Source organism: Leptopilina heterotoma, unplaced genomic scaffold (genome assembly GCF_015476425.1).
Source record: "Leptopilina heterotoma isolate Lh14 unplaced genomic scaffold, ASM1547642v1 Lhet_24, whole genome shotgun sequence".
NCBI classification, from domain to species: domain Eukaryota; kingdom Metazoa; phylum Arthropoda; class Insecta; order Hymenoptera; family Figitidae; genus Leptopilina; species Leptopilina heterotoma.
The window spans coordinates 5307312-5328877 of record NW_025110956.1 but is presented as its reverse complement, the minus strand read 5'-3'; the positions used below and the strand labels follow the sequence as shown (position 1 = coordinate 5328877).

Genomic DNA, 21566 nt, shown 5'->3' with positions numbered 1-21566 from the left:
GGAAGAAAAAAGAAAATTATCGAATTGAAAAAAAGATGAGTATTATTTTTTAAATTCACTTTGGAATTGAACTTTTACTAAAAGAAATATTTATTTTCAACAGGAAAGAAAATGGATGAAAAAAAGAAGAAAATCCCTCGTTGGAAAATGAATTATTAATTAAAGAAGAGTAAATTACATTAATAATGGAAATTTTTGAGAGAAATGCCAATCCATCATTTTTCTAAAGACATGAATAATCAATTTGAAAAGATCACTGCGCTGAAAGTAAGTGTTGCAATTTAGTTTTCGCTCTTTGTTAGTTGAGGTCTATTATTCTGTGAGTGGTCAGTGTACTGCGATCAACTCATTTTTTCTCTTCTTTTTTTTTCATCCCAGTGACATCCCTTCTTTTCATAAAAGAACGAGAGGGGGTAGAATAACGTCAGATCAGTGAAATATTCGCCACCTCGGAAGTTTCGCGGTTGTACCTTTTAAAAGCAACATCATCACCACTTTACGAGAGAAAATTCATCTCACTTTATTTCGGATTTTTCTTTTTATCTCCTTTTTGGGTGAGTAATTATTATTTATTTACTGGAAAATTACTATTTTCTTCTTTTTCTCGTCTTCTTGATATTTTTTTTCTACTTCTAATTGTTTATAAAATATATTTCTATTTCGTTTGTGGATCTGCGAATCTCTGTTATTTCGAAATTTCTATTTTAAAAATCAAATTTTTTTTATAGATTTGTGTGAATGTTTTCTATTCTCTGTGTTTCGATTTTCTCACTTTTTTATCTTTTGCACTTGCAATTTGTATATTTTTTATTTATTAATATATAATACAAAAATTAATTAGACAGAAAAAATAATTTAGAGTGAAATTTATAGAATTAAATTTAAGAACGGAAATAATTTTATAAAAACCTGAAAGTAATTAAAAGGCACTTGAAAATAATAAAAGAATTAAAATAAAATGGAAATCAAATTGAAATTTCAATTTAAAATTATTTTTTAAAAAAGGGAAAATAAATTTTCAAAATAAAAAGTTTTGATTTGTTTTTCAAAAGGAAAATATTTGAAAAAATTGCTTTTTTTATTTTGTTAAATTAGATTAAATTAAAAAATTAGTATCATTTTTTGTTGATAAACGGAAATATTAATTATTTTACAGCTTTTATTGGGGAAAATTTTTTGTGGAGAAAAAATAAATTCTTGTTTATTTAAAATTCTTGTTATACTTTGTTGAATATTCAACCAAATGAAATAATCAATGTATCTTTGAAAGGGTGGGTTTAGTAATTAATTTTAAAATAAATGTGCCATGAAGCCTATGAATATGAAAATTGATTACCGAGATTTTTTTTTATATCTGAGAAATTGTTCGTTTGAAAAATTAAAATTATTTACGATTATTATATATTTCTAAACTATTCTTTTAACAATTTTTTTGCAAATAAGATATTTTTGAAAAATTAAAAGCAATTCAAAAATAAGAAACTAAAAAAATTTATTTCGTCTTAAAAACATCAAACAATGATTGAATAATTTTTTTAAAATAAAAATAATAATAATAATAATAATAATAGTAATAATAATAATAAAAAAATAATAGTAATGATAATTAGAATTAGAAAAATAATAATAATTGAACAAATAATAATTATTCAATTAACAATTTGAATGAAATTCTTCTATCCAAAAGTTTCGAATTTAAAGAAGCAACAGGTTAAATATTCGCCTGTTTCAATGAAAACTTGTTGATTCAAAATTTTCTCTTTAACGTAATTTCATGAAACTTCGATTATAATTCTTATGAGAATTTAGAATTCATATTTATAATTCACAATTAATTTAATAAAAAATAGTATTTGATTAATTTTTAAATGTTAAAAGAAACCAAATTTGCATGCAAATTTTCTATAATTAAATGTTTTGAATTCCAAAATTAATATATTGAAACTCATAAAATTATTGCGAAGAATTATATTAAAATTTTTCAAAATACGTGAATTCTTTCGAGAAATTTCATTAAAGTTACTTATATTGAAAATAATTAAAATCCTGCGAAAAATTTTATTATTTATGAAAATATGAATTCTTGCGAATAATTTTATTGATATTTATGAAACAAATTTAAATTTTTTGAAGAATTTCTATGAATTTTTTTAGAACATTTTAATTGAAAATTTCGAAATTAATTGAATTTTATGAAAAATTTCTCTCAAGTGTGTAAAATAATCATGTTTGATAATTATTGTAATTAAACGTTTGATTATAGAATTTTATTGGAATTTTTAGTAAATAATTAAATTATTCTCAGAATTTTATTACAATTTTTTAAAATAATTTAATTCATTCCAAGAATTTAGAAAAAGAAATGCCAATAATTGAATTCTTTCGAAGAATTCCTTCAATTTTTTTAATATAATCGATTTTGTTTGTTAATTACAGTTAATAATTTTATTATTAAATTTTATTAATATTATTTATAGAAAATTAAATTCTTTTGTAGAATTTCTTCAATTTTTTTGAAAAAAATTTATTTTTTTAATAAGTTTAATTGAAAATATTGAAAATAATTGAATTTTTTCAAGGTGTTTAATAATAATTATAATTAAAAATTTCATTATTAAATTTTATAGAAATTATTTTGGAAATAATTGAATTCATCCCAGGATTTAAATAAAATTTTTTAAAATATCTAAATTTTTTTTAGAAATTTCGTAACAATTGTACTAAAAGTAATTGAATTCAAACGAAGAAATTATTATTTATAAAAATAATTAAATCGTGGAATTTTATTACAATTTTAGAAAATTTTATTACAATTTTTAAAAATAATTGAAAGTTTTCCAGAAATTTTATTAATATTTTATTGAAAATAATTGAATTCCTGAGAAGAATTTTAATATTTTTGAAAATAATTGAATTCTTGCGAAGAATTTTAATATTTTTGAAAATAATTGAATTATTGCGAAGAATTTGATTAAAATTGTTGAAAATAATTTTATTCTGTCGAAAAATTTGATTAAAATTGTATTGTAAAAATAATTGAAATCCGGGAAAGAATTTTATTATTTATAAAAATAATTGAATTCTTTCGAGAAAGTTCATTAAAATTTCTGAATATAATTGAATTCCTGCCGAAGAATTTTACTATTTATTTATAAATTATTAATTAATTACTGTTATTTATTTCGATGCAAGTTTTCAAATTAAAAATGTACATTCAATTATTGTTTAATTATTTTTAGATAACTTTTCTCTGAATGTATTATTGTAAATTTGTGTCTTTTTCAATCTTCAATGTTTATAAATATGTACTTTGTTAATGCTTGACAAAATTATTGTCGAACTTGAAATTGAATGTCAATCAAAAATTTATTTTTCAATTTAATTTCCTCGCATATTTGATTTTATGTAATGTCTATGTGATATTAAATGTTTACACAAATTCTATATGTTAGAAAAAGAAAATAAAAAAAAAATAAAAAAATAAATGAATTGTGGACCGAAATAAGTGCACGAGCTTGACAATGTGTTCTATATTCATCAGATGCTGTGTTATCATTGTTGTCAAATGAAAAAATTAGAGTACTTTTATTGTCATGCAAGTGCATTTTTATAGGTGAGATAAATTAAAAAGAAGTCTGAAATGAAGAGATTCGAAGCGATCGCGTTTTTAATGACCACTTAAGTGCACGGAATGCATTAAGTGAACGAGAGATAATGATTACAGAACAGACTTGGACTATGATGTTGGACAGTGAAATCACTGGGATAAATGAGTAAGTTATTTTACATTTTCTTTTATTTTTGAAAATTCTATAAATAAAAAATATTTAAAAAATTTAAATTTAAAACTAAAATAAAAATAAAATGATTCTCAATTTCAAATAGAAAAATACAAAAAACATTTCAACGTATTGAAATGTATTTTAAATTTTGCACGTTTAGCGGAGAAAAAAAGAGTAAATAAAAGATGAGAATTGAAAGATTTGAAGCAATAATTACTTCTTTGTTCGAAAAACAATATTTGAAAAAAATGAAAACAAATTTTCTAAAAAAATATTTTTCTTAACTTTTTTCCTCGATATTTAACTATTTTTTCAACTTTTTCTTCTCAGTCAGAATTTTCTTATAAAAATTTAATTTTTTCTACAATTTTCAAATTTTTACCTTTGGATTAAAGTTGCTTTTAAATGCGTAAAACAAAATAATAATTATTATGATAATTATGAATAAATTATGGTTTTTCCAATCGCTTGTCAGGTCGAATATTTCACCGAGAAAACAATTATGGATTAAAGCAGTAAAAAAACTGACCTCTGAAAGATTAGGAAGGGAAGGCTTGGCTGCTTGGCAAAGTCAGAAGGGGGAAACCACTGTTGCCGAAGACACTGATATGGAGGAAATAGATGATAAAACGAAAGAAGATGTCGACACTCCGAAAGAAGAGGAAGTTGTCAACTCGAAAACACAAGAGAAAGATCTTGAAGCTCAAATTCAACCAGGTAAAAATAAGTAAACGTAAATTATTCATGTTTCCTTTTTTTTTAATTTTATTTCAAGTGCGTTTTTCTTCTCATGAAAAATTAATGTAGGAAGAAAAAAAATTTTTAAAAAACAACTTTGATAATAAACGAAAGATTAAACAAAATTTTTTATCAACGAAAGATTCAAATAGAAAAACAAAAAACCTAACTGAAATATGTAGAAAAACTAAGCAAAAAAAAAATAAAAATGTTTAAAAATAAGCAAATTTTTGGAAATAGAAATTATGATAGAAAAAAATTTCTGAAAGAACCGAAAAACAGAATAAAATCGAAAATATCTTCAAAGAAATAAGGAAATTTTTGAAAATTTAAATTAAAATCAGACGAAAAATTTAAATAAGACGTAAAAAAAAATAAATAGAAAGTTTGTGCAAAAATAAACAACAGTTTTAAAAATAAGCAATTTTTTGCAATCAGTGAAAATTAAAATCAGACGAAAATTTGTTAAAGAACCGAAAAAAATAAAACGAAAAATATATCAAAATAAAAAAGAAGAAACAAAATTTTTAAAATAAGCTACTTTTTGGAAATAGAAACTAAAATCAGGCGAAAAATTTAGAAAAGTCAAAGAAAAATTTATAATAACAATAAAATAAAAAATAATAAAGTTTGTAAAAATGCAAATTCAATTATTTCAAAGAAAATTTAAATTATTTCAAGAATTTCATGTAAACTTGTACTAAAAATAATTGAAATTTAATAAAAATGTATGAGAAGAATTAAATTATTTTGAAAAAATTTTATTTTTGAAAATAATTGAATTCATTGAAGGAATTTTATTAAAATTTTTAAAAATAATTGAATTCTAGAATTTTGATTGAAAATAATTGAATTTTTTGAAGAAATTTTATTTTAAAAAATAATATTAAATTCTTTTAAGGATTTTTATTAAAATTTTTAAAAAGAATTGAATTTGTGAATTTTTATTGAAATTGTTTTGAAAATAGGTAGTTGAATTCTTACCAAAAAATTTATTCAGATTTTTTTAAATATCTCAATAATTATTGATCATTAATAATTGTATTGGAAATAATTCAACACTTGCCAAGAAATTTATTCAAATTTTTTTAAATAACTCAATTGTTTCGAAGAATTTTATTATGATTTTTGAAAACAATTGAATTCTGTCGACAAATTCAATTAAAATTGTATAGAAAATAATTATTCAATTACCGCCAAAAATTTTATTCTCTGTGAGAATAATAATTATAATTGATTATGGTGTTAATAAGTGAATTTTTAAAAGTTTTGAATCTGAAATTATTTAAAAATTTAATAATATCCAAATATAAAATTTTGTAATTTCCATGACAATAATAAAATGAAATTTTCTTTTGAAAGAAGTAAGAAAAAAATAAGAAATTTGAAATAGAAAATATCAAAACAGAAATAAGACGAATAAAATTTTTAAAATAGTCAATTTTTTAGAAATAGAAATTAAAAACAGACGAAAAATTTAGAAAAGAAGCAAAAAAAAATAAATAAATAAAATAGAAATTGTAGGGGAGAATAAACAGAAGTTCAAAAATAAGCAATTTTTCGAAAATAGAACTTAAATCAGAAGACAAATTTTTGAAAGAACAATAAAATAAAATAGAAAATAGATTAAAACAAGAAAAAAATGTTTAAAAATAGGCAAATTTTTGCAAATTGAAAGTAAATAGCCAAAAAGTAAAAAGAGAAAAAACGAAAAAAATTTATAGGAAAGAAACGTCTAGGGTTTTCGAAAAAAAGAATGTTAACAGTAATTTGATGGGACGATTTTTTGTAGATGTCTTTAAGAAAGGAATTCTCTACAAGGGCATTTTTTGTCCCTCCCTCACCAACAGCTTTCACAATAAACAAATGGAAAAGTCATTTCTTCATTATTCGAATCGACAACGGCAGAAATCTCTCATAATGCTCAACATTGTCGATCTTGGATTGAAGGTATAATTAAAAAAAAAAACAGGAACTGGAAAAGAAAATCTCCACTTTCGTTCATAAAAATTAAAATCTCCTCCTTTGCACTTTTTTATTTTCATTCCGTGTAAAAATTGTCCTACCATTTTTTTTCTCCGTCATTTTTCACTGCGACAGAAATTTGAAAAATCGCTGGAAGAGAGGCAAATTTAAAAAAAAAAGAAAAAGATATCTTCGCATAAAATTGATGAGAATATTTTGAAATTTCAGTTTTTATTGAGATTGAATTTTCAGGATATTTTTTGAATTGGAATAAAAAAATTTTCTTTTTCAGATAGCACTTTTGTCGATATGGTTGTGGCGAAAGAAGGACAACACCGAGGGTCTCGTCGAGTCTTTATCTTGGACGGCCTGCTGTATGGTATCTAATTTAATAGTTTGTGCACTGGGATGGTGGCGTTGTTTCCCCAACAATTATTTATATTGGGCTTCTATTTTCACCTGGCTTCTCATCAATTCTCAAGGTGAGAGAGATACGTATAGATTTTTTTTTCACTGTGTACTTTCAATTTTATCTGAGGCGATTTTTACCATAATAAAAAAACGAGGGATTTTTTTTAATGATTTAATTGTTATATAGTATTTTTAATATTATTGCGATTTTTCTAATTTATTGTTTTAATGGTTTCAAAAAAATTTAGATAAGCGTTTAAAAATAAATAAGAATATATTAAAAGATAAAAATTTTATTTAAAAAATGTTACTATTTTTCCAACTTTTATAATTTTTAATCTGAAATAATTTAATTCTTGCATAGAATTTTATTAAATTTTTTGAAAATAATTAAATTCTTTCGTAAAATTTTATTAAAATTTTTGAAAATAATTATATTCTTTCAAGGAATTTAATTAAAATTGTATTGCATTCTTCTAAAGAATTTTATTGAAATTTTTGAAAGTAATTGAATTTTTTTGAAATATTTCTTTTAAGTGTGGAAAATAATTGTGTTTGTTAATTATTTTAATTAAACGCTTGATTATTGAATTTTATTGGATTTCTTAGGAAATAATTAAATTGTCAAAATTTTATTACAGTTTTTAAAAATAATTTAATTCATTCAAGGAATTTTATCAAAAAAATTGAATTCTTTCGAAGAATTTCTTTTTTTTTTATAATTGCAGTTAATAATTTTATTATTAAATTTTTTAAACTAATTGAATTTTATGAAAAATTTCTTTCAAGTCTGTAAAATCATCGTGTTTTTAAATTATTTCAATTAAACGTTCGATTTTATTGAATTTTATTGAATTTCTTAGGAAATAATTAATAATAATTAATAATTTTATTACAGTCTTTAAAAATAATTTAATTCATTCAAGGAATTTTATTAAAGAAATTGAATTCTTTCGAATCATTTATTTAATTTTTTGATTATAATAGATTTTGTTGATAAAATTGCAGTTAATAATTATTTTATTATTCAATTTTATTAAAAATATTTATAGAAGATTAAATTAAATTCTTTTGAAAAATTTCTTTAAGTTGTTGACAAGAATATATTTTTTTTAACAATTTTAATTGAAAATAATTTAATTTTTTCAAGGTTTTTAAATAAATCCCGTTTCATAGTAATTGAAATTAAAAATTTGATTATTGAATTTTATTATCATTTTCTGGAAATAATTTAATTCATCCCAGAATTTTTATAAAATTTTTGAAAATACCTGCATTTTTTGCAAATTTTGTAAAAATTGAACTGAAAATAATTTAATTCAATGGAAGAAATTATTATTTATCAAAATAATTGAATCAAGAAATTTTATTAAAATTTTAGAAAATGAATTCTTTTGGAAAATTTTATTACAATTTTTAAATGTAATTGAATCCTTTCGAGAAATGTTATTAAAATTGTAGCGTATTCAAAATAATTGAATTCCTGAGAAGAATTTTATTATTTTTGAAGATAATTGAATTGTTGTGAAGAATTTTGTTAAAATTTTGGTAATATTTGAATTCTGTACAGAAATTTTTATTAAAATTGTATTGTAAAAATAATTGAAATTCGGAGAATTTAATTAAAATGTTTGAATTGTATCGAAGAATTTTTTTAAAAGTTCTTAAAATTAATTAATAATAATAATTAATTAGTTATTCAGTAAATAAGTAAATTTCGTTTAATTTTTAATCTGAAATTATGTAAAAATTAAAGCTGATTTTTCAACAACAAAAAATTTGGTAAATTGCATAATAATAATAAATTGAACACGAATGAAATTTGTAAAATTTTGTTTCGAGAAATTAAAAAATCTTATTCTACTGCAAGAACTTATTGACTTGATGCTTTATTTTACTAATTGAAATTCTGCTCTGTTAGTTCTCAATGATTCATTAAACTCATGCTCACTTAACCGTATCTTCACTTAATAGATCTTTTATCAAATGTATCGACGAATGTCTAAAAATACGGAAAAATAAAAAAAATATTTATTATAAATAGAAAAAATTCTGAAAAAGGGATTTTTACGGTTTTTTGAAAGTGAATAAGCTAAAATTAATTTACTAAGAGTTTATTTATTTATTATGAATGTAATGAAATAATTATAAATACTGGGAAAATATTACAAAAGAAAAAATTGCGAATTGCAAAAAAAATCGATATTTTGCTTTTTAGAGTAATTTTCTGAAAGAATCGAAAATTTGATTTTTAACTAGAAGAATATTTTTATTTAAATGTCATGTTTATTTTCAGGTTTTATAGTAGCTGGACTAGACTTTTCAACCCAACAACGTTTAACTTGGTACATTTTGCTGATAGTCTACGCTCCTTACGCGATGCTTCCACTTCCCTTGAGGTGGTGCGTTCTCGCCGGATTCGGAACGGCGTTCACTCACATTTTCATGGCCATGATAACTCTAGCAACGGATTCAAAATTTATAAAGGTGCCCTCGAAATTTCGAATTTTTATAAAATTTTAATATTTTCGCCACTAAAAGACAATCTTGTGATATTTAGAAAAATTTATTTCATATTTATTTATTCTATATTTCGTGTGGTAAAGTTTATTATAAAAATAATTTTAAAATATTTATTCTGTTAAAAGTTTATATTATAGAATCTTTTAAAAAATACAATTTTTTGAAATACAATTTTTCGAAACACAATTCTTCAAAAATACAATCTTTTCAAACACAATTCTTCAAAAACATAATTCAATTTTGAAACAATTTGTAAAATTGTAATAAAATTAAATTCTTTCAAATACCTATAAAATTTATTTCAATTAAATTTGACAAAACTTTTAATTATTTCAATATTTTTAATTATTTTCCTGAATTCAGTTATCTTGAAAAAAATTTTGATTACAATTTTTCAAAAAACTAATTTTTTTAGAATTTCTACAATAAATTATTCAAATATTCAATAATGTAATTTTTCGAAAGTACTTTTTAGAATTTTTGAATAAAATTATTCAAAAATTTAATAATTTTCAAAGAAAAATAATAATTAATAATTTTTTTTAAATACACATTTAAATATTTTTATACTTTCACGACAATTAAAATGTTGAAATGATTTTAATTTACAAAACCTTTGAAAATTTAATTATTTCTTAAAATTTCTGTTTCAACGCTACTAACATTTAATTATTTTTCAAAATTTGATTCTGTTTTTAAATCAATTTTTATTAGAATTCAATTACGACAATTGAATTATTTTAATACAAAACTTTTGTAAAAAATCATTGTTTTCCAAATTTTTAGTTACAATTCTTCAGAAAAAAAACAATAAGATTTAAAAATAATTTTTCAAAGTGAGAAAATATAAATTATAAAAATGTGAAATATAAAATTTGAGAAATTTGTCTATTTGAAAATTTTTTAAAAATTTTTTTCAGAAATTCAACTATTTTTAAAAAATTTAATTACGATTTTTTCTGAATTTCTAAATAAAATTTTTCAAATTTAATTAATTTTTGTTTAAGAAATATTTAAATACTTATTGTTATTTAATTGCCCAATTTGAATTAAATTTTCAAACTACTTTGAATGTAAAACCTTCTGAAATTGAATTATTTCTAAAAATTATAACTGTAATTCTTCCAATATTTTATAAAATTTAAACTGAAATTCTTGTTTTAATCAATTCTCGTAAAAAAAGTTGGACAAGAATTGAGGCCTTGGATCCAATAACTCGCCCGACGCTTGAAGGCACGCGCTAATACCAGTCGGGTAGCAGTGAGTGGCCCAGAGGCGCTCACTGCTCACTGACTGGCAGTTGCGCGTTCCTCACGAGCGTCGGGCGAGTTATTGGATCCAAGGCCTCAATTGAATTATTTAAATACAAAAATAATTGATTTTTTAAGATTACAAAAATATTTTAAAATATTTTTAAACAATACAAAAAGATTGTTAAACTTTTGCAAAATTTGCAATTATGTCACATAAATTGAAAAACTGAAATTTTTATTAGAAATAAATCGTTATTTATCGCAGTTTCAGGACTTGGTTTGCATCGTGCGAATGCTATCGACAAATGTTCTTCTCTACTTTGCAGTCAATTTGGCAGGAATGTATACAAAATATTTGACTGACCGAGGACAACGTCAAGCATTTTTGGAGACACATCGGTCCATGGAAACACGACAGAGAACACAAAATGAGAATAATCGACAGGAAAAACTTCTCTTATCTGGTGAGAAAATTCTACTCCAATTCGGAAAACAATTTTTATTCATTTCTTTATTTAATATGGAATTCAATATTCCAAAGGCAATTATTATCAACTCGAATAAATTTTAATTTTTATGAAAATTAGTTCAAAGCCGCATTTTATAGCAACTGAACTAATTAAAATAATATTTTTGCTAAACTTATCGAAAAGTATTTTTAATAAATAAATATTTTTAATTATAAATAAATATACAAAATATAAAATTTATATTTTATATTTTAAATAAATATTTAAAAAATGTTAATATTCACTATTTAATACTTTTAAAAGTAGAATATTTTTTATTTATTTATTTTTTAAATATTTTTAACAAAAAATTAGTTCATCAATTAATAGTTAATAATAATTATAAAAAATAAATAAAATAAGTAAAGGAATACGTTAATAAATAAGTTAATTAATTGAATTATATAAAATTTATTTATTTTAAAAAAAATATGTGGTCAGTTTAATAAACACGTCTAATAAAATAGGTTTTTTGAAATATAATTTTCTGAAATCAATATACAATCCAGGTTTGAAATTATCTCAGGTTGTGACGCTAAATGTTTTTTTTTCTAAGAGTGCAGTTTTTTTTATTTTATTTATTATTTTTTTTAATTTTTTTGTTGAGGTGAATTGTGTTTGTGCGGCACATTTTATATAGAACTTTTATAGATTGTACAAACTGTGTGAGGATTTGACGTGTTGCTGCTGAAGAGAACAGAAATGGTACAGAGAGGAGCTTATTGGCCCGTGCAAGCTGTTCATCCGTGTGTCAAAAGGGTCACTAGACATTTTCAGTCGATTGCGTTAGAGATATTTTTCCAAGGACTATACATATTCTCATGATACATACATCTTTTCGATTCCCCCCCGCACACACCCCCTTCTCATTCATCGATCCGATCGAGTCGGAAATAGATTCATTGTGTACAATAATATTTACCATAGAGTATTTTTTCTTCTCCCCCATTTATTGTCTTATTGTAATTATTACTATTTCTAACTTTTATAGTTTTATTTTAGCAAATTGAAAACAATCGATTCAATTTTTTGACTTTTACAATAATTTTTTTTCATAATTGAAAAATTATTAATTATTGATAAAAAATATTAATTTTTCTGTATTCTTTTTTGCATTTGGCAGTTCTACCGGATTTCGTTGCCAAGGAAATGATACGGGACATTGCAAGGGAAACAGCAAGAGGTGGAACGATTTCATTTACTCCGAATCAATTTCACAGAATCTACATTCATCGATATGAAAATGTTAGCATTCTTTTCGCCGACATAAAAGGATTCACTGGTATAAAAACTTTCTTAAATTTAATGAGATCACTTTAATATTTCAAAAAAACGTTCGTTCTCCTGATTGGAAATTAATTTTTCTTTTTATTAGCTTTGGCGAGTCATTGCAGTGCTCAGGAATTAGTTAAAGTACTCAACGATTTGTTCGCTCGTTTCGACAAATTATCGAATGAAAACCACTGTTTGCGAATAAAACTTTTGGGTGACTGTTATTATTGTGTCTCTGGTCTGCCAACTGCAAGAAGTGATCATGCTCATTGCTGCGTTGAAATGGGATTGCACATGATCAAAGCAATTCGAGACGTTAGATATACAACCCAGGTGATTTTTGCTTCCAATTATTTTAGAAGAAAATTATTATTATTATTATTATTATTATTATTATTATTATTATTATTATTATTATTATTATTATTATTATTATTAGTATGCAAATTACAAAAATTTTTATTTAGGTATTTTTACTTCAATTTTTGAATAATTTCAGATTAAAAATTTTAGAAATTCACTTTCTAAGTACATAATTAATTATTACAGTTTATTATTTACAAAAATTTTAATAAAATTCTTCGCAGGAATTCAATTATTGTGTTCAAAATTTTTAATGAACTTTCTCTAAAGAATTCAATTATTTTTATAAATAATAAAATTCTTCTTAGGATTTCAATTAATTTCAATACAATTTTAACAAAATTTCTCGACAGAATTCAATTATTTTCAAACATTTTAATAAAATTCTTCGAAAGAATTCAATTAATTTCAAAAACAATAAAATTATTCTCAGGGATTCAATTATTTTCAGTACAATTTATTTTAATAAAATTTCTCGAAAGGATTCAATGATTTTTAAAAATTGTATTAAAATTTTCTAAAAGAATTAATTTGCTAAAATTTTAATAAACTTTCTTGATTCAATTATTTTTTATAAATAATAATTTCTTCGTTTGAATTCAATTACTTTCAGTACAATTTTTACGAAATTTCTAAGAAAAAACAGGTATTTTCAAGAATTTTATTAAAATTCTGAGATGAATTCAATTATTTCGAAAAAATTTTAATAAAATTCAATGATATTCAAAAAAAAATTTAAGTAATTTTTTGAAAAAATTCAATTATTTTCAATTTTTATAATAAAATTGTTAATTATGAATTAAATTATTTTAAAAAATTGTAATAAAATTCCAAGAAGAATTTAATTATTTCCTCAAAATTCCAATAAAATTTGATAATCAAACGTTTAATTACAATAATTAACAAACACGATTGTTTTACATATTTGAAAGAAATTTTTCATAAAGTTCAATTACTTTAAAAATTTTCAATTAAAATGTTCGAATATAAACCCCATTATTTTCAAAAAGTTCAGAGAAATTCTTTAAAACGATTTAATTTGTTTCATAAATAATAAAATTCTTCACTGGATTTCTATTGTTATAAATACAATTTCAAAGAAATTTCTCGAAAGAATTCAAGTATTTTGAAAAATTTGAATATAATTTTTCGAAGGAATTCAATTATTTTAAAAAATATTGATAGAAATCTTTGCAAGAATTTAATGAGTTTCAAAATATTAGTTTTGAAATTAAAAACATTTTTGTTTATTTTCTTCCATTTCGGCTATTTTTCGTTTATTTTTGTTCATTTTCTGCTATTTGGCTCATTCTCTTTTATTTTCTTCTATTCTAGCTTATTTTTATTTATTTTTGTTTATTTTCTTCTATTTTTGTTCTTATTCTTCTATTTTCGATCATTTTCTTTTAATTTTGTTTATTTTCTTCTATTTTTACTCTTTTTCTTTTATTTTTGTTCATATTCTTCTATTTTTGTTCATTTTCTTCCATTTTGGCTCGTTTTCGTTTATTTTTGTTCATTTTCTTCTATTTTTGTTCTTACTCTTCTATTTTCGTTTAGTTTCTTTTAATTTTGTTCATTTTCTTCTATTTTTACTCATTCTCTTTTATTTTTGTTCATTTTCTTCTATTTTTGTTCATATTCTTCTATTTCCGTTTATTTTCTTTTATTTATATTCATATTCATCTCTTTTTTTAATTTTTTTTATATTCTTCTATTTTACAATTTTTTTTTATTTTACAGTTTAATTTTTATTTTCTCATATTTTTACATTTTATATATTTTTTAAATTCGAAATTTTCTATTTCCTTTTGTTTTTAAAATTTGTTTTCTATTTTAGTATTTTAAATATTCTTTGATTTAATTTTACTGAAATGAAGTAATTTATTTACAGGTAGATTTAAACATGAGGATAGGAATTCACAGTGGATCTGTTCTTTGCGGAGTTTTGGGTCTTCGAAAATGGCAATTCGATGTCTGGTCTTACGACGTTACACTTGCCAATCATCTCGAAAGTGGCGGAATTCCTGGGTAAATCATTAACTGATAATTGTAATTATTTTCTTTAAATTTTCAAAAATTAGGAAGAATTTTTATCTAAAATATTTTTAGAATTCGTTTTCAACTATGAACCAAAACTATAAATCAAATATTAAATATTTTATAGCAAAAGTAGAAAGACGAAGAAAATACAAAGTAGAATTTTCAGTTTAAAAATTCCTTGCAACTCTTTTTTATAATCGTAAATTTATATCAATAGACTTCTAGACTTTCTAGTTATAATTAAAATTATAATTAAAAATATGAATAAATAATTATTATTATTATTTAAGTATTTAATATTATTTAATTATTTATTATTATTTATTTTTTCTAATATTTTCTAAATGGAAAAAATGACAAAAATACACATAAAAAATCCCAAGGAATCGTAACAGTAGCTTCTGTAAGTTTTTAGAAAAAAAAGAAATAAAACATTTTAATTGGTTTACTCAAGAATTGAAAATTTTTAGCAGTGCTCTTATTAAAAAATTTGTTCCTGAAGGAGAGTTCACATATCGGCCGACACATTGGAATGTCTGGATGGCGTCTACGAAGTTGAACCGGGTTATGGAACTGAGCGCGATAATTATTTAAAGGATCGAGACGTCGACACTTATTTGATCAAGCAAGTTGAGCCACAACGAACGAGACGAAAATATTCTTCAAAGCCAAAAGTTTGGTCCGAAGAAGATAAAGACAAACGGAGTTTCAAAATTAATAATTCAACATTGTCGGTTAATAACCCTACCGGCAATCCGCCACCAGTTGAAGATGATATTGGCGTCGATTGGACACCGGAGATTCCATTCGAAAATGTTCGTAGAAATGCACTTATAATAATAATAATTATGTAGTTAACTATTTATTAACTATTTATTCTCCAAAAATTTAAAAAAGATCCCTTGAAACAATTCAATTATTTTATTAATTAAAAAGAATTCTTCATAGGAATCCAATTATTTTCAATGAACTCAATTTTAATTAAATTCTTTGAAGCAAAAGTATTGTATATTAAAATAATTAGTTTTTAATTATTATAATTGTTTATTTCAGTTGAATAGCGCAACTTCAGTCAGCAATCTAGAATCGGAATATTTAGAAGATGACAATGAAAATGCGAAAATGGTTAAGTCCGCTTCCACTGACGGAAGTCAAAAAGGAACACGAACTATTGGAATTGAATTTGCCAGCAATAAACGAATGAGGTCTGCTAATATCAATACTTGGACGTTAAGGTACAATGACGAAAGTTTAGAATCAAAGGTAAGAACCAAGACTCAATTTATTCAGAATTATTTGAAATTAGAATCAAATTCGAGATATTTGATTTTATTTTCTCAAGATTTAGATTTAAAATCTATAAATAGATATCGAATGTCTAAATTAGCCAAAAAATAATATAGAAGAGGGAATTGAATTTAATTTAAAACTAAAGTCCACTCAAAATCGAGTAATTGGATATTTGGAAAATTAAAGCCAGGAAAAAAATATTATACAATAGTTTATAAATAATTTAGAGGTAATTAGTAATTTTTTTTACAGTTCTGCCAAATGAGAGAGGAAATGTTCAAATCAAACATGATTTGTTGCTTCGTCATTTGGTTATTTATTGCTGTCTGTCAGGCCATTATTTTACCAAAGTAAGAATCAATCACTATTTATTTTCTATTTTAATACTCATTATTTATTTGAATTTTAGTTTAATTTTAAGTTTTTATTTATTTTTTGATGATTTTTCTTTTAAGAAAACTCTTTTTTTATTATAATAAAGAAACAAAAAATTTAATATAAAAAATACTTAATTATTTAATTATATTTTTAATTTTAATAAATTTTTTAATTTAGTTGTAAATTTAATATTGTATTGTTAATTTTGTATAATAGTTTGTAAAATTTTTGCAGTTGTGCTGTTCTTCTGATCTCGTTATTAATGACAACATTAATAATAATTGCCTCATCGATTTTGGTAATGGCCGATGAATTCAAATCCTTACCAACATTTTTAAAGCACTTGTCATCAACTTTAGTTCATAATAGACAACGGCGTACGATGTTTATTTGTAGTTTGATAAGTTTGATGGCATTCACGTCAGTTATTAGTGTTGTTGCTTGTCCCGATGGCCGAAGAAGTCACGTGGAATTATTAAATCTCAATGAGACGGTGAAGAATTCCACACAACAAAGTGGCCTAGACAAGTTTATATTAAGCTTCCTTGAAACTGCCTTAAATGATGATGCATCATCAGAATTATCCGATATCGAAAATTCCAAAAATTCTCTCACTTTTGGATTTCTCAATAATGAAAATCTAATTCCACGTAGCTCAAACAGAAGAGACTATTTCAGGTATTGTCAAATTTTCTTTTTTTCTAATTAATTTAAAGAGAGAATAATCTTTTAAATTGAAAACATAATTCTACAATTTTTTTATTCTATAATTAAAATTAAAATTCTATTTTTTCTTTTCTAATCGAAATTGAATTTCTATATTTAAAATTAAAACTCTATATTTGAAATTGTTACTATTAGAATTTTTCGAAAATAATAGTTAATTTTTACTATTTTGAAACAAATACTAATTGTCTTTGATAATTTTGTATTCATGCAAATAATAATTTTCTTTTTTTTCAATCAACAGATATGAAAAATTTCGAGCTACTGAACCATTAAGACATCAGAGAAAATATTTAAAAAAATATAAAACTGAAGAGTTGACGTTTCTACCGATAAGAAAAATTCTCTCCACCACTAAGGATAATAATGATAGTAATTTTTTGCACGATAATTATAAAGGAGAAAATTGTATTCGTCCTGAGTATATAGTCTTCACTTGGATTTTATGCCTGATTGCATTGGCTTCTTCACTGAAATTATATTATTTGGTGAAAACAGCTTTGGCGAGTGTTATTGTATTAATATACGCAGTTCTGATTTTCATCATATATCCAGATTTATTTCCGGCTAGTTATGAAGAAAACGACAGGTTTGTTCGATCTTTTTTTTATTAATAAATATTAATGGCAAAATGAATACAATTTTTTGATAATAATGGAATTATTATTTAGAAATTGTAATTAAAAATTCAATGATAAATAAATAAAAAATATTTATTAGTAATGTATGTAAAACTTATATTAAATAAGGAATAATAATTTATAGAACGGCGATACCTCTGGCAGCACAAATGCTCATTTTTCTGATCGTCTTTCTGGTAATGGTGACTTATCATGGACGATTGGTGGAAGTGACGTCTAGATTGGATTTCCTGTGGAAGCAACAGGCCGAAAGAGAACTTTCCGATATGATTGAATCAAAACACAATAATATGCAACTTCTTAAAAATATTCTTCCCGATCACGTGGCTAATCATTTCTTGACTCAGGAACAACGAGCACCGGAGGTAAATAATAACATAAGAAAAAAAATTATTTACAGTTACAATCTTAGTAAGAATTTTTCAAATAAACAGAAAAAACAAATAAAATAACAAAAAAATTCACTTATTAAGTACATAATTAATTATTATTATTTATATTTTCAAAAATTTGAATACAATTCTTCGGAAGAATTCAATTATTTTCATAAATAATAACATTCTTCGGAAGAATTCAGTTATTTTTATAAATAATAAAATTTTTTGCAAAAATTCAACTATTTTCAAAAAATTTTAACAAATCAATTTCTTTTTAAAATAGTAAAATCTTTGCAAAAATTGAATTATTATCAATAAAATTTCACGAAAGAGTTCAATTTTTTTCTTAATTCGTTATAAAATTTTCCAAAAGAATATTCAATTATTTTCTAAAATTTTAATAAAATTCTTCCTAAATAGTTAATATTTCTATCTTCATCATTGTTATGCAACTTTTGATTAAGATTAAATTATGAATTCTTATTATATGAATAATGTATATTAAGTATTTTATTGTACTTTAAAAATTGTTTTCATGGTTTTCCTAGAACAAAATAAAGGAAATTCTAATTCTAATTCTAATTCTAAATATTCAATTATTTTTAATACAATCTTAACTAAATTCCTACAAAGAATTTAAATTTTCATCGAAACAATTGTATTATTTTTCAAAAATTTTAATAAAAATCTTTGCAAGATTTCAATTATTTTCATAAATACATAATAAAATTTTTCAAATGATTCCAATTATGTTCAAAAATTTTAGTAAAATTCTTCCTAAAAAATTCAATTATCTTCATAAAAAGTAAAATTCTTTTGAAGATTTCAATTATTTTCATTAATAATAAAATTTTTCGGAGGATTTCAATTATTTTCAAAAATTTGAAACAAATTCTCGTCAAGAATTCAATTTTTTCATAAATAATTGAATTCTTTACAGAATTTCGATTATTTTCAAAAATTTTGTAAATTCTTGTCAAGAAATCCTTTCGAAGTTTTTTCATCGCAAGAATTATTTTGAAAATTATTTTAAAAAGTTGAAAGTTTATTAAATTATTTTAAAAAAAAGACAAAGAAATTCTTCAAAAGAATTGAATTATTTTCAAAAACTCTAATAAAAACCTAAATAATAATAAAAATAAAAAATAACAAAAAACTCTAAAAAAAAATTAATAGTATCTATTCTTTGAAAGAATTTAATTATTTTCTATATTTTAATAAAATTCCTTGAATAAATTAAATTATTTTAGAAAATTGTAATAAAATTCTGAGAAGAATTTAATTATTTTCTAAAAATTTTAATAAAATTCAATAATTAAATGTTTAATTTAAATTATTAAGAATTAAAATTATTTTAAAAACTTGAAAGAAATTGTTCATAAAATTAAATTACTTTCAAAATTTTCAATTAAAATTATTAAAAAAAACTACATTATTTAAAAAAAAAAATTTAAAGAAATTCTTCAAAAGAATTTAATTATAGGATTTTTAAAATCTTTAATAAAATTTATCTCGAGAATTCGAGTATTAATAATATATATTTTGCATTACAGGAATTGTATTCTCAGTCTCGTGATAAAGTGGGAGTAATGTTTGCGAGTGTACCGAATTTCACAGAATTTTATTCGGAGGACGTGAACAAAGGAATGGAATGCATTCGCTTGTTGAATGAAATTATAGGTTTGGTTCCTTTTAATTATAAATTAATTTCTCCAGAACTTTAAAAAAAACAGAATAAATCTTATAACTATGAATTTTCTTTCTTAAAATTAAAAAAAAACCATAAGTAGAGTTACAGTTGCAATTTTTTGAAATAATCAATTATTTATTTTTGTATTTAAATTGAATTCTCGTATAAATTTTCGATAATAATAGAATAAAGAATTGTAAGAAATAGTTCAATTTTAAAAGGTTTTTAAATTAAACTGATTTTAATAGTAAAAATTTTTATTTTTAGCCGATTTCGATGAATTATTGGACGAAAATTGTTTTCACTGTATAGAGAAAATAAAAACTGTTGGCGCCACTTATATGGCAGCATCGGGCTTAAATCCGTGTCATAATGTAAGTCGATTGATTTGATAATAAAAAAATAATTTTTTTTAGAGGGAGGGAAAAATAAAATACTTTTTTACTTTTTGTTTTTTAGGACAAGAATATGGACGATATGGAGCATATCTGTAGATTGGTTGATTATGCGGTGGCAATGAGATCGCGTCTCGAAGACGTGAATATTCATTCTTTCAATAATTTTGATTTGAGAGTTGGAATAAGTTGTGGTCCATTAGTTGGCGGAGTTATTGGTGCAAGGAAACCAGTATTTGACATTTGGGGAAATACTGTCAATGAGGCATCACGTATGGACTCAACAGGTGTTATGGGAAAAATTCAAGTACCCAGTGAAATTGCCAGGGTATGACATTTTTTTTTGTTAATACTTTTTCTCTCTATTTATTTTTTACAGTAATTTATTTTGTTATTTTGGAAGATATTTTCAATATTCTTGTTTTTTTTAATTTTTATTTATTAGAAATCTGATTATATAGAAATATATAAAATATAAATACAAATATAAAATATAAATATATAGAAAATTGATTAGTACCTATTGTTAATTTTTCAAATAATGCATTTTAATAAAAAATTATTGTCTTTAGTTTCTCGAGTCCAGAGGCTACAAAACGAAAAAACGTGGTTTAGTTGAAGTCAAAGGTAAAGGCAAAATGGAGACGCATTTTGTCCTCGGAAAAGGAACTCTTCAAGCCGGACCATCAAGACAAAGAAGTACTTGTCGAAGTTTAGCTGCCGTCGTTTATGGCGTGGTGCAGGCACGACGCAAACAAATTGGCAGTATCAGGTAATAAACATTTTTTTTAATAATTCATTTCCACATTAATTAATAATACACAAGTTAATTTTAATTGACAATAGAGTCTTAATTAGAAATCAGTTTAAAATAAACAGTAAAATTACATAAATAGGTAATTTTTATAGAAAAAAATACACAATTTTTAAAAATAATATAATCTATAGATAATAATAATAAAAAATATAATATTTTTTTGTAATGCAGGTAACGTTGCGGAGTTTAAAAACTTTAATTGTAATGGTTCATCCCTTCTGTGGTTTTCAATATTTGGTCCAAATTTGAAGTAATGTAGAAAAAGATTTGTGTGGCGAAATATTTGAAAAATCTCCAATCATATATCGGACTCACAGTGAAATTGTAAGTTGCGTGAATGTGCCTTACTTGTAGGCAATTTGTAATATATCCTAGTATATTTAATAGTAAAAA

The 21566-nt window shown here is 22.5% G+C and overlaps 1 protein-coding gene across 3 annotated transcripts; it reads left to right on the top strand.

Moving 5' to 3' along the window:
* Positions 1-118: 118 nt before the first annotated feature.
* Positions 119-21566, top strand: LOC122502858 (adenylyl cyclase 78C-like). 3 transcript variants are annotated; one of them, XM_043613161.1, is made up of 22 exons: positions 119-267; positions 379-554; positions 3614-3773; positions 4258-4499; positions 6313-6470; positions 6778-6967; positions 9193-9383; positions 10944-11136; positions 12305-12463; positions 12557-12786; positions 14711-14847; positions 15362-15674; positions 15913-16122; positions 16402-16499; positions 16762-17205; positions 17498-17842; positions 18019-18259; positions 19825-19951; positions 20229-20335; positions 20421-20684; positions 20929-21128; positions 21345-21566. In XM_043613161.1, exons 3-22 carry the CDS (start codon positions 3715-3717, stop codon positions 21346-21348), a joined length of 3912 nt encoding a protein of 1303 aa, XP_043469096.1. In that variant the 5' UTR covers positions 119-267; positions 379-554; positions 3614-3714; the 3' UTR covers positions 21349-21566. The 3 variants fall into 3 exon arrangements, with proteins under 3 accessions (XP_043469096.1, XP_043469097.1, XP_043469095.1); XM_043613162.1 differs by having other exon boundaries at positions 122-267; positions 3725-3773; positions 10938-11136; XM_043613160.1 differs by having other exon boundaries at positions 122-267; positions 10938-11136.